This window comes from Engystomops pustulosus, chromosome 3 (genome assembly GCF_040894005.1).
Source record: "Engystomops pustulosus chromosome 3, aEngPut4.maternal, whole genome shotgun sequence".
Taxonomy (NCBI): Eukaryota; Metazoa; Chordata; class Amphibia; order Anura; family Leptodactylidae; genus Engystomops; species Engystomops pustulosus.
Window position 1 is genome coordinate 30,700,729 of NC_092413.1, and position 17,536 is coordinate 30,718,264.

Here is a 17,536-nt window from a genome sequence, read left to right on the forward strand (position 1 = left end):
ATCTATCTATCTATCTATCTATCTATCTATCTATCTCTTATCTATCATCTATATATCTATCTATCTATCTATCTATCTATCTATCTATCTATCTCCTATCTATCATCTATATATCTATCTATCTATCTATCCTCTATCTATCTATCTATCTATCTATCTATCATCTATCTATCTATCTATCTATCTATCTATCTCCTATCTATCATCTATATATCTATCTATCTATCTATCTATCTATCTATCTATCTATCTCCTATCTATCATCTATATATCTCATATCTATCTATCTATCTATCTATCTCCTATCTATCATCTATATATCTCATATCTATCTATTTATCTAACTATCTATCTATCTATTATCTATCTATCTATCATATATCTATCTATCTATCTATCTATCTATCTATCTATCTATATATCATCTATCTATCTATCTATCTATCTATCTATCTATCTATCTATCTATCTTCTATATATCATCTATCTATCTATCTATCTATTATCTATCTATCTATCTATCTATTATCTATCTATCTATCTATCTATCTATCTATCTATCATCTATCTGTCTATCTATCTATAAATCTATCTATCTATTTATTTATCTATCTTATATCTATCTATCTGTGAAATATCTATCTATCTGTCTATCAATCCATCCATCTATCTATCTAGTTCTGTTTATCACTTTGTGATACTGTGTCTGGAATAATCTTGTTAGGATACATTCCTAGATCAGATAAGAAAGGAAGGCTGAAAACATTGTCATGACCTGGAAATTTTAGATAGAACTTTGTGCCTCCCTCCTCTAAATACCGATGGACTGTGGGAAGGAAGGTTGCAGGAGGAGGGGAGGGGAGTCTTGACCTGCATGAGAAGGACCCCCGCTGACATGGCCAGTTTGACCCATTGAATGGTCTGAATTCTATAAATGCTGCTTTATCCTTTCTTGAAAGGAACAAGATAGCATGGCCTAAATGCCTGGGTGTGCTTAAATAGGCAACTATGGGACGTTTGATTTGAGGCTGTTTGAAATCTGAGCCCCCTGAGCAGCTATAGGTCACCTGCGTTACTCCATGGGGATAGGCCGGGGGTCTACTCAGAAATTGCCCATCAAGAACTCACAGTCCGGATCCCTTTGTTTGTCGGCTTGGCCCCTCTTGCTCTATATCACAGCTTATAATTTTTTTTTTCCTAAACAATTCTTAAACATTATTTGAAAGAGCAAATGGCGCTGCTGAAAGATTTGACAGCTTGACACTCTGAGGATAGCTGTGATAGCTTGGGAGCAGAAATGAGGAACCCCGGCCCTTCTCCTGCTTGTTAGGGGCTCAGTGTTTTTTAAATAGTGTCTAGTTGCTGTGCAGAGTTCTTGTGCTCCGAGCAATTTGACAGGCAATGAGTCTGCTTCAGTGATCCTAAATCCTTTTAGACTAATTTGTGAGAGCTGAGAAATCGCTAGCACAATTTTTTTTTTCGGAGGGCCTCACTTTAAAAAAAAAATCTAGAAAATCAGGTATCGCCAATTAAAGTTCTATATCAAGGCAAATGACTCTTAACGCCACTGATAATGATGATAGCGAATTTCTACCGAGCTCCGAGTACACCCGACTCATCGGGGAATTCAGACAAAGGTAATGCCAGCCAGATCTGTGCATTGTAATGTTGCATATGGGCAGCGGAAAATGCAAAAAGATGAGCCCAGTCTGTCCAGAATTGCCACAGGCCATTTTTAAGAGCCTCTGGCCTCTCAGTCACTGGCCTACTAGTTAATTGCCACGCGGACTTCATGACACATGGGCAGATAAGATGACATTTTCGGTTTCTGTCACTAGCAAACGCCACAACGTGGCTAGCACTAGTTGCTAAGAAGCTGTCAGAAGCCATTAGCAGCTGGCCAAAGTTGCCCTGTGGCACTTCCTCATGGCATCAGCAAATCGAGTAGAAATCCCCCAGTGGAGCCTACTGTTATACTAATGAGGCTCTACGCCTGTTTATGGACTAGCATCATTTTTGTGATTATTTCCACCTTTTCAGCTTGCCTTCATAATTTGCCTTCATTTGGCAGCAGGGGAAGTCAAAGTCAGGAGTGAAGTCTCTGACAAGTCTCCTCTCTCTCTCTCGTGCGGGTGCAACCATGTGGCTGTGATATCACTTCACCTCCGGGTTATATTATGGATAACAGCTTACAACTTTCCACCGATGTGCCGTGGCCCCTATGTGTCTAGCGTTACGGGCCTACATGAGCGCTCCAATCCGCTATCTCCGAATCTCCAATTATCCAAACATTTCCTCTACTGCCGATTCCTCCTTCGCTGTTTGCTTTTTTCTTTTCTCTGTTTCTCTAAGTCGCGTCGGACAAGAGCGAGGTTTATTGTTTTAGGCTTTTCTGAACACGCATCAGTATTTACACTGGATTCAACGCATTTGCTTCCAATGAAAATCTTGTCTTAGATTACAGCTCAGTAGTGTAATTTTCCTCCCAGATGGGAGCGGAGTAGCTGTATTTGCCTAAAAACAGTAGGAAGAACAAACTATGCATTAAGCCCGGGCTGTTTTTGGCTTGACCTAATGATGTAACAGAAACCTTTTATTTGGGATAGGTCATTGCCAGAGATGGAAGGAGGGGATCTGGCCGCCGCTTGAAAGGTTTTCTTCATTGTATTTACATAAGTCTTCACTTACAAAATTCTGTGCTTAATGCTTCTGCTTTCATAAAGCAGAAATAAACAGGAAAGCTTCTGGTGAGTGTTATACACGGAATGCAGAAAGGTTTTCCTCTCCTAATGGAGTATATAATTCAGGTGCCCTTAAGGCATGCTTTCAGGAATTCTTTAGCCTGAGGTAATGGGAAGCTAAGGCTGTTTTAAGGCCTTGATTATCTATTGATGCACAAAGCTTAATAAAAAGTCATGGCGTTCGGATGTTCGGATCGGACTGGATATTTCCATAAATAATCAATTGCCTCCTCCGTATATCACCCCTAACGTTTAGACTTTGGAGCGTTTATCTGTTCCTTCTTTCTAATAATTGCAAAATTAACCTGGCGGCGGACTATCTAGCGGGTAAATCCGGCTAAAATATACAAAAACCTTGTTGTGCTGTTTAATCAACAAATATATTTTTCTTTTTTTTTTTTTTCGGGACGGCTCCTCTTTAGCATATAAAGTAGATTGGCTCATTGAAATGTTAAATGCAGATGATTTGCTTCGACGGATCTTCGCCTCTTTGATGCTGTTTTAGATTTTTCATGCTTTTACAAAGGAAGAATAGGAAAATCCCAGCACAAACAGATCAGGTTTGAAGAAGGCAGTCACCTCATGAAAGTCATTGTTTATGGTTTCACCAGGGTTAGCGCAGACACAGCGCAAATTGACTGTAGATTTAGGGTTTTCTCACATGGATTTCTACAACTTCACTTGGTAGAAACATGTGTCCGCTAGCCCGAGGTTCATTAACATATAATTTACAGGTTTTTTTGCCTTTTTTTATCAAACACACTTGAGATTTTCAGGCACTAAGCATACCTCTGTTTATAATAATGTATAATTAATGTGGTTATAATTATTGTGCGTTGACTTGGGATATGGGAATGCTAACCAGGATATTGATCTTATAGAGCATTTACCTCTTGATACTAAATAAAATAACAATATAATGCATATTACTAATACTAATATATCAAGTTAAGACAAAATGGTGAGAATATGGAAGCACATGACTAAGTGTATTAGTAGTAGGGAGATAATCTCATGTAATAACTTATGCATTTATATAATTAGGAAAATAAAGATAAATTCATACCTTAGTATCAAATAAGAACAAATGGAGGCCGATTGATAAAAAAACATGATTGGTTTGGCCGAACAGTAGGGAGAGGAGGAAGCCACTGGTCGTCACCTCCCGCAACTTATGTCTTGGGCATGTTGAATTTCAGCATAGTCAGTGGTTCCTTCCTTTACATTATCTGATAGGTATAGAGTCAGGAACCTTGGGCCACATGTATCACTCGTTTTTTCTGTTGTTTTTGCGCCTTTTCATTCAGGCGCACCGTTTTTGTGCTATTTTTGCGATTAACCGTCAAATTAGCCACGCAGCTAAAATAACCAGCTTTCCCTCATCTATCTAAGGGAACATTCACACGGCGGTATGCCCGCCGTGCGGGCATACCGCTGTGTGCTGGAGAGGAGGAGGAGGCGGCCCCTCCTCCCTCCATAGAGAATAGTGGCGCACGGCGCACGCATGCTCTATCTTTTTGCGGTGTGCGGCCCGGATCTGCGTCGCACCGCTATTGCCGTCTATGGGGACGTACATGCGGGACGTACATGCATACATTCATGACCATGTGAATGTGCCCTTACCAATCCAGATGTTTTGCAGCGCCTAATGAAATTCATCACTTGCAACGTTTTCATTTAGGCGCAAAAACGGGCGCAAAAACACTCCAGCCCAAAGGTGGCATTAACTGAGAAGAAAGCACTGAGCCCCTTTGCAGAACAGCTCATTTCTAGCAGCAGAGCTCAGCCAGACACTAGAACATATAATAGACACACTACATACACTGCAGACAGGAGCTGCAGACTCTATTTACAGTTCATCACCTTCTATTTACAAAATATTCTGCAAAACCCTGAGCTCAGAGCAAGAGCAAAAGAAGTTTGCAGAAGTTTGCAGAATGTTGCAGATACTACATACAAGTGTCCCCCATGTACTTCTGCACAGTATCACCAGTGTCTGAGGGGGATACTGTGCAGAATTACAGGGGTGCAGCAGGAATCACAGGGATCACATGTAAGTGCCTGAATCTAACATTGCGCCTAGACTGCTCCAAAATTGCGCCTAAACTGTTTTAAAGTAAAGTGATTAATAAGAGGCCGGAAATTAACTTATCACAGATGGTTGTAGCTTGTGATAATTCTGGCAAAACAGTGCGCCAGAGTTTAGGCGCAACTACTACACTTAGGCGCACAAAAGTGATAAATGTGGCCCCTTGTACCCTAAAATAATTTTATGTTGCTATAATACTATAACACTAGGAGATAGCTGAGCACTTATCCAATTTTGAATTTTTGACAATGCTATACCATAGAATTGAGAAACTTCAAGCAGCTGCTCCATTCAAATAAAAGTAAGGCCTCATGCATGAGGTGGGCCACAAGCAGGAACTTCTTACCCGTATTACGGCCTTTCTGACATTAGCTGATAAGAGCTGCGTACCCACCCATTATCAATAGGCAGAGGTTTGTTCCTGCCACATATTTGGGCAGGAATAGGACCTACTCTATAATTTACAGTGTGGCCCGCTTGCCAGGTTGTAGTACTGTGAGGCATAGTCCATGATCACCACACTGTGGCCGCGCGCAATGGAAGTCTATGTGTACCATGAGTTAGCAGCACACATATACGCTGATGTGCATGAGGCCTAAGAGGGGTCCCTCTTGTTATTAGATGCCTACAATTAGCAGGTTGCCCTCTGTCCTGTAGATAGGGGATGACTTTATGTAAATACCTTTTCATGTCCTTGGGTTGTCCTAGAGATAGAACTATTCAGGGACATGAAGGAACAACTTATTCGATAGAACACCTTCATATATAGTAACGTGTGCCAGTCAAGAACCATTGATGTCTTGCTATAACCCATGTGAACACTGTAATGGCAGCCGTATTAATGTATTGTAATGATTTTGTGGGGTTTTTTTAACCAAAAAAGATTTAACTTAATAAATGAAAAGATATAAACATTATTGCTTCTGAGTATGTAAAGCTTTGAGGGCACCATCTTGTTTCTCAGCTTGGTCTGTATAGAGAATCTTGTTCAGGTGTTTTTCGCTCTCATCACATTATTAAACTTAATGGAGCTTGTCCTATTGTCAGCTAAATACTTTATAGAGTATGTGAAAGCCTCCTAATATTGGTAGTCTTAGCTGCATGGAAGATCGCACTTCGCTAACTCAGGACTTTCTACTTTGTGAGTGATTTAAAGGAGCCTCATCAATCTAATATTGGCAACTTCTCAAAGTCAAGCTTTAAAAAAGACTGCTGAGATCATTTACACCATTGTATGTAAGTGTTCTTATAAACAGAGATTTATTTTCAGCAGGGATTGGCTGAGAACAGGGAATAAAAGATGGCGTTCTAGAAGGAATTCATGACTACGGCAATGTTGAGCTGCTCTGTCTTATACTCTCTCACCCCAAACAGCTTCTGCGGCCTCTCCACTCCCCTTTACTCCAACCTTTGAATAGAAACTACACCAACACTGATTTCTCATTGGATAAGTTTGGCCACAGCAGCCGTTTTACTAATGAACATAACAAGTAAATTAAATAACACTTATATATATCATAAAAATATACATATATATATATATATATATATATATATATATATATATATAAATTTATATCAACATTCTCCCTGGTAGAAGGTCCTCATTGCCAATCTGCAGCCAATATTCCCCCATTACACCCAACCATACCACAGGTTCAGAGGCACCGTCTCACCTCACAGATGGCTGAATATATGTAATTTTACCCACTCCCTTGGACACCATCCAGGAGACCAAATATCCAGACCACCAATTAGGATCCTTTAAAGGATATGGGTTTAACTGGCCACCCTGTTCGTCCCCTTTTCCATATGATCACCAACTCCAAGGACTCCCAATCCGCCATCGCCGCTGTGACTCCAGCCAAAAACCCCCTAACTTCCTTGGACCCTATTACCTCAATTTCCCCCAAAACACATAACAGCTAACCCCTTGTACATCATCAAAAGTGTGGGTGGGCGACTCCTGCTAGCCTCCCTCTTATTTCCTCCCCTAGTGACCCTTCTCCTCACTTCTCCTTCCCTAGCTAACTGACTCCGCCCTCCATTCTGTGTCATGACAGCTTCACCCTACCCTCCGTTCAGGGTTTCCTTTAAAATTAAATCTCTTTCATAAAGAAGATTTTTCCAATACGTTGTTTCCTTGTAAGTGACCAATCTACAAAGGAGAACTGTGTCAAAGACCTCTTACCAAGCCACGTGGTACCCTGCTCTATGTAGATCAAGTTTTTAAAGTAGATCAAATGTCGCAACGTTTTTCTTTTCTATAATCCCAAGTTATTTTTCAACTTGAACTTTGATTAGATGATGGTTACCTCTTGGTGTTCTCAGAAAGTCATATTTGCTTTCTCAGTAGAAAAACTACTCTTTCCCAGTGAGCTTTGCTTGTAAGACTCCTTACATCATCTAGATGTCTTCAAGGAAGACAGTACCCCCTAAAAGCTAGTACAAACGCTAAAGGACGTATAAAATTGGTATATTGCACCTATCTTTACAAAGTACTGAATTTAATTCCACAGCAAAAATGTTTCATAGGTTTATACATTGACTTTTTTTTGTAGATATATTTTATATAAAAACACAAAAAAACATTTCTTGCTTTTTACATTTCTGAGCGTGTGATGTACATATAGATACAGCTGTCAAAAAGAAACCCAGTAACTAAGCTATGAATTAATTATATTTGTACAGGAGATGTTTTGGACAACAGTGTAGCCTCACCGAGCACAGGGGACGACGATGACCCAGACAAAGAGAAAAAACGTCATAAAAAGCGTGGTATTTTTCCTAAAGTAGCCACAAACATCATGAGGGCATGGCTCTTTCAACATCTAACGGTAAGTCCATCAGCAACGTACCAATTACAAAGAAAGAAATATCTCCAAAAAATTATTTTTTACTTCTATGTATAGTAGATTATGTGGCACTCAACATTATATTCTTTATATTACTGCTGCCAAGCTCTGCCCTCTGGTTGTTTTGGCTCTTTTTTGTATACTACCTCTCTTAGAGGCTTCGTGTACATTGTCAATGTGAATTATTTTTTCTCATGACATAAGCAGAAAGGACTAGAGACGTGTCATGTACAATTTAAAAAATAATGTTAGTTGATCTTTTTGGTGTAAAGAGAGAGAGAGACCAGATGGTTAGATCCTTAAAGTCAATCCTAATGTTCATAAAGCACAATATATTGAGACACTGCCACCACCTTAGGCAAGATATCGAAGACATGGCATGTATTAGACCACTCATTAGTCAGTTGTGTTGCTACTGAATATCATAGCCTTGGGTAGAGAAATGTGTTGAAGGGAAAAAGGGTTGTCCATGATCTGAGTATTTATTTTCTATGGGCCCCTCACTGGTGCTCAAGGTCCAGTGTGGTGCCTTCCATCAGTCTAAGTTTGTACACACCATCAACGGTTCCTGCTACATACATACTGCAGGTGTGGCCTATATTTTGCTATAGCTGATAGTTGCTTTTAATGAGGCATCACCATTAAGCTTATATATACACACAGTGGCTGGTGGTTATGGGAGGCACCACATTGGACCAGGAAGAGATAAAAAAGTCTGAACCTGGACAACCCATTTTAGAAAGTTGTATAAGAAACCAAACTTAATTTTTGCTACATGGACTCTTGTCCATTGGGTACTTCCATTCTTGCAGCCAAATTTCCCAAACTGTACTGCCAAAACTGTATATTTCCCATACTGTACAAACTAAGCTTATACACTCACAGGGTGTTTCCCAAGTGACATAAGTGTCTTTATATGGATCACTAGGAAAACACTAATAGTGTACGCTCAAAGGAGGCCAGAGATGGATGCAATACAATTGGCTACTGCTGAACGTATACTGCACACGATGGATAAATGCAACCTATTGCATTTTTTTTAGTCCATTGTTTCTTGTTGAATGTGATGTTTACTGAGCAGGCGGAAGCAAAAAGGATCGCCCCATCAGCCAGTATAAGTCCATGAACATCTTAGTGTGTATGTCAGGAGCTTTCCTGGCATACACCCTAAACATGTGCTTCAAACGAGATACGAACCTACCCAACCCTAATCATGTCCTTTCCCATAAATATGGCTGACATTTTCTATGTATTTCACCAAATTAATACATCCATCAGGATATCAACATGTATATATGGGAGAAGAGCAGGAGGCAGTTTTATAGCTTATACTAAAATTAGAAACCGTCATTAGCAGAATTTCTAGTATCTGGCAACTCCCCTTTGATGATGTCAGAAGTGAAAAAAATTGTCCCACTGTCTCTTTAAATATCATACAGCTAATAAGACAATGATATCATGACTATGAAATAATACAATTAATGTTACTGTAAGCATACAATGTCAGGCCAACTACAGGAAATTCATCTTGTTATCTCCACGTGCACATAACAGATTCTCCGAGGTTTAGTATCGACAAACCCAGTCCTGTTTATATAGTCACGTAACCATTAAACACATAAAGATTCATGTCAAAAGTTGCTAAAGATAATGTAACAAATCTAAAATAAACACATAAAACACAAGCTCTAAACTTATTTGCATTAGTATCAATATATACTGAGAATGTTTACTTAAGTTCATAGCAAGAGTTACTCCGCTCGCTTCCGACATCCGAAAAGGAAATCAACAATGTGTAATAATTTTTTCCTGTGCTCTCCCTGGAGGCTAGTAAAGCCATAGTGCATTGTCTGAATTGGTTCTGAGTGCTTCATTGAATGTCCAGGTATTGCTGATTCAGATGTATTTCATGGACTCACTCCACCAATTAGTCTTGTAAGTCGTGAACCACACAAGTGTTTATTCTTAGATTGAGGTGGCATGAAGCCTATCTTTATTAACCTCTTTCTAGTTTTTAATACCCTTAACCTATCCATGCAGTGAATTATTTATGGTAATATCTCTGGCGGTTGCAATGTTATGGAGTATTAGAAAATATCTGAAAAAAATATATACTATTATGGATAGCTTATGGAAGTAGACCTCAAGTATAGGCTGTCTTGTGTAATAATATGAGTAGACATTAGTAGATCATCAGTGGTCATATCAATGTTGGACATATATTGCCTATACAGATGAATATTCAGCGTGGGTCATGTCCTATAATGATCCAAGTTTTGGCAATCAAGAAAGACGACTCTATACCCATTGTTGGAATGGCCCACCAGAGGATGCTCCAGTTGGTCCAGGTTCTAAACCATTACTGATTTGATAAAAACAGCAGAAGACAACCTAGTCTAGAATCTAGTAGGGTGTTTTTCCTAAAGGATAATAAATAACTGTATCTGGTGGTCCCCAAGGAACCCTAGTCCAACTCTGTCCATATGTGATCTGGCATATTGAAACTTTACAGCCCAATCTGTCTTTCCTTAGAAAGAACCCAGTTAAATTTGAATAATGGAAATGCTTTTGCTCTACTTAACTTTTATGTTTTTCAATCACTTCTGTGTTCTTCTGAAAAAAACCCCCAGAAAAAACAAAAATGGTCATTTATAAAGTAAAAAAAAAGTGAAGTAGTAGAGATGAGCAGACCCGTTCAACGTCTTGTTTGGCCGAGTTCCATGAAAGTTCCCTTTGGGTATGGATACCGAACCTGATGCCCATGGCCAGCATACGACTTCTGTTTTGGCCAAGTTCTCTGAAAGTTCCTTTCGGGTTTGGATACCTATGGTGCCACGATTGGTGCTGGCATTGACCATGGATTTTACCCTTCTTGGCTGTTACATCTCCTGGCTAAAGTCTTTATTTGGGGACCTGAGCCTGCAATGTACCTCATGGTCCAAACATTGTGGTTTGAGTCAGCTCTTCACTACTCAGTAATGAAAATTCTGGTGAGGCAACCATTAGAACATAATAAATAAGTGGTAAATGAAAAGGCAAAAACTGGTGAATGCTTCCTACAGTAGGATGTTCATTTAGGGTTTAGAATTAAAGTAAGATTTTTATTGTTATTTGATTAATTTATATTTAAACATTTAAATAGTTTATTAAGGAAAACATTTAACCAGAATAAAACCCTTCTCTGACAAATTTCTGAATGAAATAATGTTAATTGTCTTTGATATAGCCAAACTGTACAAAAGATTTAACAACTCCCAATGAAAAAAAGAAATCTACAGTAATAGGACAATGACCTTCAGGTTGCTCATTTCCTGCTAGTTAATACCCTGAGAGGTTAAATTCAGGTCTTCTTAGAAGCAGTAACTGCCATGAAATTCTCTCCCCATTTGTCACTATTACTTAGTCGATCAGGGGAGAGTTTCATATAACTATACATTATGTAGGGCTCTTAATTGACACTACCTAGTAGGATAAGACCATGCAAAATGTAAATCTGGCCACTTTCATGTCATGCCACATTATGTTTTATTAGTTTCAGGATCCTTTTTCCGAGTCCACACGGCAACCCCTTTGAAAATTTTCTGCAGATTATTATTTCAGGAGAAGGAGTTGCCAGTGCAGATGCATTCTGCTCCGTCTTTCCATAGTAACCAAGTCTTTCATGTAAACTCAAAACTGTTGCAGGAACTTTTTTGCAACGTCCATAGATTTATCTTGCTCAGGTTCTACTCCAGATTTGCTATTCCTGTATTTCATTATTGGTTCTTTGTTTAATAGGTACGAGGGTTCTATATTACATATAAAAATTAATTGATGATTGAGAGTGATACAATGACATTATCCATTGAATTTATTTGCCATATCTATTTTTTTTATCCGAGTCACAAGCAATGTAACTAATATGTAAAATGATTTTACACTAATTGTAACTAAAATGCAAAAAAGGGTAGGGTTTTACTCCATATTTACTTACATACAGATTCGGCTGATTGATAGTAAATGTGTATCTTTAGATCCTTCCAGATCTTATACTTCTTACTATATATAGGATTGGTCATCAATATCAGATCGGTGGGAGTTTAACGCTAAAGACCCCTATGAACGGCTGTTTCTTACAACAATCAGAGTTGAAAAAAATAATAGTTTAGCTCTATTCTCTGTATAGTGGCCAGCATTAGGAACTGCATCTGAACTTCTATAAACTAAATAAGGTCTTAGCTGCAATTACTAGCAGTGGCCACTAGAAGCCTGATCTCTGTCTCCTTCTGAAACCAGGGGCCTGCTATAAATTGTTGTATGGACCCCCACTGATCTCAAATTCATGGTATTCATGACATGGATAGGCCATCAATAACACTATACTGCAACAACCCCTTTAACTCTGAAAGGGAGGATAAGATTAAAATAGAGACCCCTGCCGGTGACTTATGTCTCCGAAAACGAAGCATATGATGATATGTTAAAATTCAGCCTGTCCCTGTATTCTCGGCAATCATCAGTTGAGGCAGTCAGCACACAAGTCAGAAGGTCCGGCTAACTTTACTCTCATTTGTACAAGTAACGCTACACTTGCTTAGTAGTATTGACTAGAGATGAGCAAATCATCCAACATTTAGTTCATAGAAACTGCAACAATTTTTTCAAAAAATTTGGTTGTGGTCTGCAATGAAACAGATGTTTCTCCGTTGTCTTAAAAATTAGTATACAAACAATTCTAGTCCTCTAAAACCCAATTCTGTCCTATGTCATTCTGTTATTTTTTTCGGATTCCTAAAATTTCCCCTTTCCCTCCACCCCTCTGTAAACTCTCGGATGAATGACGCTATTAGCTTGTTTCCATTTTCTAAAGCAAAGCCGAAAAGATTTCGATTCAATACTGACTTTATAAACCAACAAATCCATTGGCTCATCTCTACCAATGTAAAGTAACGTTAAAGAAAAAAGTTTTATTCTTCTTTTTTTCTTCTCCGTACAAAAGATCCACTTAAGTACTTAGAGAGTTATTTTTTACAGTTATTCTAGAACAGCCGTTAGGTCTCCTCTTCTTTTCTCAAAACTTACAGAAGCCCGAAAGAGTTTTTCAGACTATTTCAGACAACCTTTAAAACATACACAGTGTCACAGAGTCCTTTGTCTGAACGCTATGATTATGATCTGCAATTGCCCGCCTCATTTGCAAGCGTTCTTTTTTTTTTTCACTTCTTTCTTGTTTAATTTAACAAGAAATGAGTAGTAAATGAAAGCTGCTGTCTGAAATCCCACTGTGAGCCTGTTTTGCACTTGGCTCCCCTGTGAAAAGGCAATTTGTGAAATTATGTGATAGAGTAATTAGTTGAAACCAGGCCTCCTGATTGTTGCCGTGCCTGTGTGGTGAGGAGGGTCTGTTAAAAAAAAAAAAAATGAAGAGATAAAATAAGGGATTATTACTCCGGCAAGTTGGCGCTAAGCTTCTTCGTTTATTTGTAAACAGAATATTTAGTGACCACATAGGAAGTTGCTATAATCACGAGCTCGTAAAGAAACCACAGCAGTGCCTTTGGATTTATATTGAACGCTCATGTAAAATTTAAGCTGGGAAGCCAGCCTCCCTGTTAATGTAATTAGGGTTTAATTTACCACCCTTCGCACACGGATGTAATAGGGCCTTCATATTTATGCAGTCTTTAAGTACGTTATAGAATACCTCAGTGCAGTACTTAGCGCACAAAAACAGGTGTGAGGCCTTTTATATTTCATTTTTACATGGTAAACACATTGTATTTCTTGGGAAATATTAACAGGAATCGGAAGAAAAACAATGTCGGCGTACGAGGTGGTAATGGACAGTTACCCTTTATGTGCTCGTGTATTTGTCAATGGTTAAGTAAATTAAAGCAAATGCTAGGGAAATCAATAGGCTTGCAGAGTCTTGGTTGTGCCTCATAGACTCTGGGACAGAATGACAGATGTGCTGCATATGAAGCATTTAAGTATTAATGTAAGAAAACTCCCTCACTGTGCAGGCCAAGAAAGATTCTGCAATATTATATTACAAAAAATTATCTCCGAGTCGGGTTGTGATTAAAGCTCCTTTCAGTGTAGAGTTTTTTTTGCATATCTTACTGACCCGATCGCTTTAAGATCTGGTATTTATGGTGTAATAGTCAATAATTTAGTGAAACACTTGATGCACAAGGCATAAAGGGCCTAAATATTTACAATTTTCACTGATAACTGATAGAAGTATTTATACGATCGTAGGCTTACAGTTCAAAATGGCCGTCAATGCTTATAAATGCATGCTAAGGTTGGTTGCTGATTATTCCTATAGGGTAACAGTTGGAAGGGCCTTTGACACAAACACAGTAGGCAGCCTTAAAATAAAATTTTGTCTATGCAAAAGTGAACCATGCAGTGTAGAGAAGGGTTTTTCTTTTGCTTACTATGCTGATCTGAATGATTTAAGAGCAGGTATTTCTGGTGTAATAGTCAATAAATTAGTGATAACATTGAGGTAGGAGGCATAAAGGGCCTCATTATTCCCAATTTCCACTGAGAATTGATTGAAATATTTATATGACCGTTGGCTTTCAGTTCAAAATGGCCATCACTGCTTATAAATGGATCATAAGATTGGATGCTGATTATTCCTATAGGGTAACAGTTGGAAGGGCCTGTAACACAAACACAGAAGGCACTCTTAAAATAAAATTTTGTCTACGCAAAAGTAAAGCTTTTGTTTTGCAAGTGTCTGAACATACGGTGCTCCATGTGTAGTTTTTCTATTTTAATATTGTATAATTTGTTTCTAAAAGCTGGAAATTCAATAACAAAACATAGTTTACCATTTTTGGTAATGTTACGAATTGGGCTTTCTATATGTGTGTAGTATATATTGTCATATAACTATAATTATGACCTTGAAAATATAATTGACTTTTTATGTTTTGTTCCCTTACCTAACTATGCTGCAGTTCAGAGGTGGCTGCACTTCCCTTTCTCTCGGTTTGGAGGACTTGGCCTACATAGGCAACCTACTGACTTCATTGGGTAACATGTAATGTTTAATATCTCCTGCGGGGGCACTACAGCACAATTAAACACAAACTGCTTGGTCCTTCACAGATAACAGCTGGTCCCTGGGGGCTCCATTAGCCAGACAACCTGCTTATCCAATTTTAAGAAAAAGGGATTATCTAAAGTGGACAACCCTTTAAGCCTTTAGCTAATCATAGCTTCTAGTAATTACTGTCTGATGTCTATGTTGAGGTTTTTTAGAGCTTGTAGACTTGTTTATCCACCTTATCTAGATAAATATTAAGGTGGCCATATATGTTAGATGAACTTGTGCCATACATAGTGACCAGGGTGGCTTACCGAAGCCATTCTATCAGCATGGGGATCTTCTGACTTCATCCCAATGATATTTGTTAGGGGGAAAGGGATAGGTAGTGAGACTTCAATAAATCCGATCCTTTGTCACTTGAGATGTGCTATCATCAGAGGTACCTTATAGCTGTCAGGGAGCCAAGTATATATGTGTGTGATGGGGTCGAAAGGATTCTGCTTTTGGCTGAATGAACTGGTGGCCAAACCCAACAAAACCTAACTCTAATCTAAAGAATAAAGCAAATCTTAGGCCTGACTGATAAACACTTTGATGGGGCAAAACAACCATCTTATGAGCACGAGGATGTTCTTATTTCACCCCAATGACAAGTTTTGGGGAAAAAAGGAAGGACAGTGAGATTTCAATATGTGCAATCTTTTCTTACAGTTGATATGAAGTCATAAGAGGTTTCTTATAGCGGTCCAGCAGCCAAGTGTATACGGTCAAAAGGATTGTGTTGTCAGCGGAATGAGCTGGTGGCTGGAACCTAACCTAAACTTAACCTAACATAAAATCTAAAGCAGGAGGCTAGTCCTAGGTCTGAGTGAAGCAATGAAAAAGGCCACCATATAGTCTTGTGGTTCATTTTTTTAACAGTGTCAACAGTGCACAGCCAAGACCTCTTTTGCGGCTCTCTTGACTACGACATTGATGTTATGTAGTCGTAGCTCATCTCAGATGCATTTTTTTAAAAATCTGATAGTTTAGGTGTTACATATTTATGTTTTTGTGTACAGTGCCGGAGTTGATCCTTGTTTAGTTACCATGACATGCAGAAGCAGTTCAGAAACCACAGAGTAATGTCAGTGTAAATAGCTCTCCCATGGAGCTCCGTCAGATATTCCGCAATAACAATAAAAATGCTTTTCATTATCTTACTTTGTTGGACATCCAACACTCTCTCCTTCATGTAAACTAGATTCAGATGATACTCAGGCCTGAAAATTAATAGACAAATGGGCCGAACACATGCTTTTATTGTAATGCTGTGATTTTTTTTCCTTTTTTCAGCTGGAATTTCATTATTTTCTAAAGCTGTTCCCATGTGATCCAAGAGAGGTTTAGTCACGAACATAGAAGGATAATTTTGGCAATGTCTGTAAAATGATACGGCAGGACTGATTATGATTTATCACAACTTGATCGCCAAGTGTTTAGGGCGCAAGAGAATATGCTGCTACGGTCTGTCAAGACCAAGTAGTACTGTACGGAGTTGAGTGATGACAAACCCTTGTCACTTGGCCACCTCTAGCTTCATCGCTTTGGTGACAATATTTAGTGAGGAAGGTTTTTAATAACATTTGGACAACCAACCCGAGATGTTCTCTGAGCCAGCTTCCTTTATTCCCAGGGGGTATAGTCCATAGTTTATGTTTTTAAATGGATCTGGACATGGAATACCACAAATGGTGCACAGTCTTGGAATAGTTGGGTCCTTTGCCCACCATGTGGTTGCCAAACTAGACAGGTGGGCTTATCATTACTTTTCTAACAAAGTTCTATCTTGGCATCATGGCCAGAAGTGTGGTGTAGCTTCTCAATCATTCATTTCTATGCAGTTGAAACTCTTCAGGGCTGTGAAACAAATATATAAGGTGTTTGAGGATATTTTGGTAGGGATCAAATTATCTACTTATGGATGAAAATGAATGTGTAAAATAATTGGGATACTTGAAGTACCACTTCTACAACAACTATTACTACTACTACCTCTTGGAGGGGTTATCCAGCAATATACAAAGTTGCATAGATTTTTTTGAAAATGTCAAAATTTATCAAACTTACCTAACTTTAAGCAGATTGAATCCTTTACTAAATCAGTAAACCAGGATAGACATGAGATGTAACACTGTTTCTGGTGTAATCTTCATTTTCTACAACATGTTTCTAATTTGCATCTTATTTTCCCCTTTGTGTAATCTGCTACCACAGTCACTTCCGTCATTTCTGTCCAGCTTGTCAGCAAGACAGAATTAAGTAAAATCCATCATGATAAACCAGGGACTTACTCATATATCTATGCACGGTGACTGTGGTAATTTTCTTATATGTATTATTCATGTTCTCCTGCCCTCTAAAATCAACCTTAACAATCATGCTAATGAGCCTGATTCATCCTGGGGGCTCCTCCCTGCTGCAGCTTTACAGACTTTTACACTGTGCGGGAGTATTTTCCTGTCCCACTGGCATCAGGCAGAGCAAGGGAGGAAGCGCTGAGGGCGCTCAGGGAGACAGTGTAACTGCCTGTAATTCTTCAGCAGGGAAGGACTCTGGTAATGCCCACAGAGACCTTCTGGCTGATAACCATAATTTTAAAAGTTGATTTTAGAAAAAAGGAGGCCATTACCACAGTCACTAGATTATGATAAGTTTATCATGCTTGACTTGGTACATTTTTTTTTAAAGAAAGGAAGGGGGCAGTAAATTGTAAGAGCCAAAGTAATTAAAGAGATTTTTCTAGTCACTTCTTCCAGTCAATTAA

General features: G+C 38.7%; 1 protein-coding gene across 1 annotated transcript in view; it reads left to right on the plus strand.

Moving 5' to 3' along the window:
• Positions 1 to 17,536, plus strand: part of MEIS1 (Meis homeobox 1) — a 124,090-nt gene that overhangs the window by 63,348 nt on the left and 43,206 nt on the right. The window contains exon 8 of the mRNA XM_072140408.1: positions 7,522 to 7,667. Within this exon, the coding sequence (XP_071996509.1) occupies positions 7,522 to 7,667 (146 nt within the window). The remainder of the gene's footprint in view (positions 1 to 7,521; positions 7,668 to 17,536) is intronic.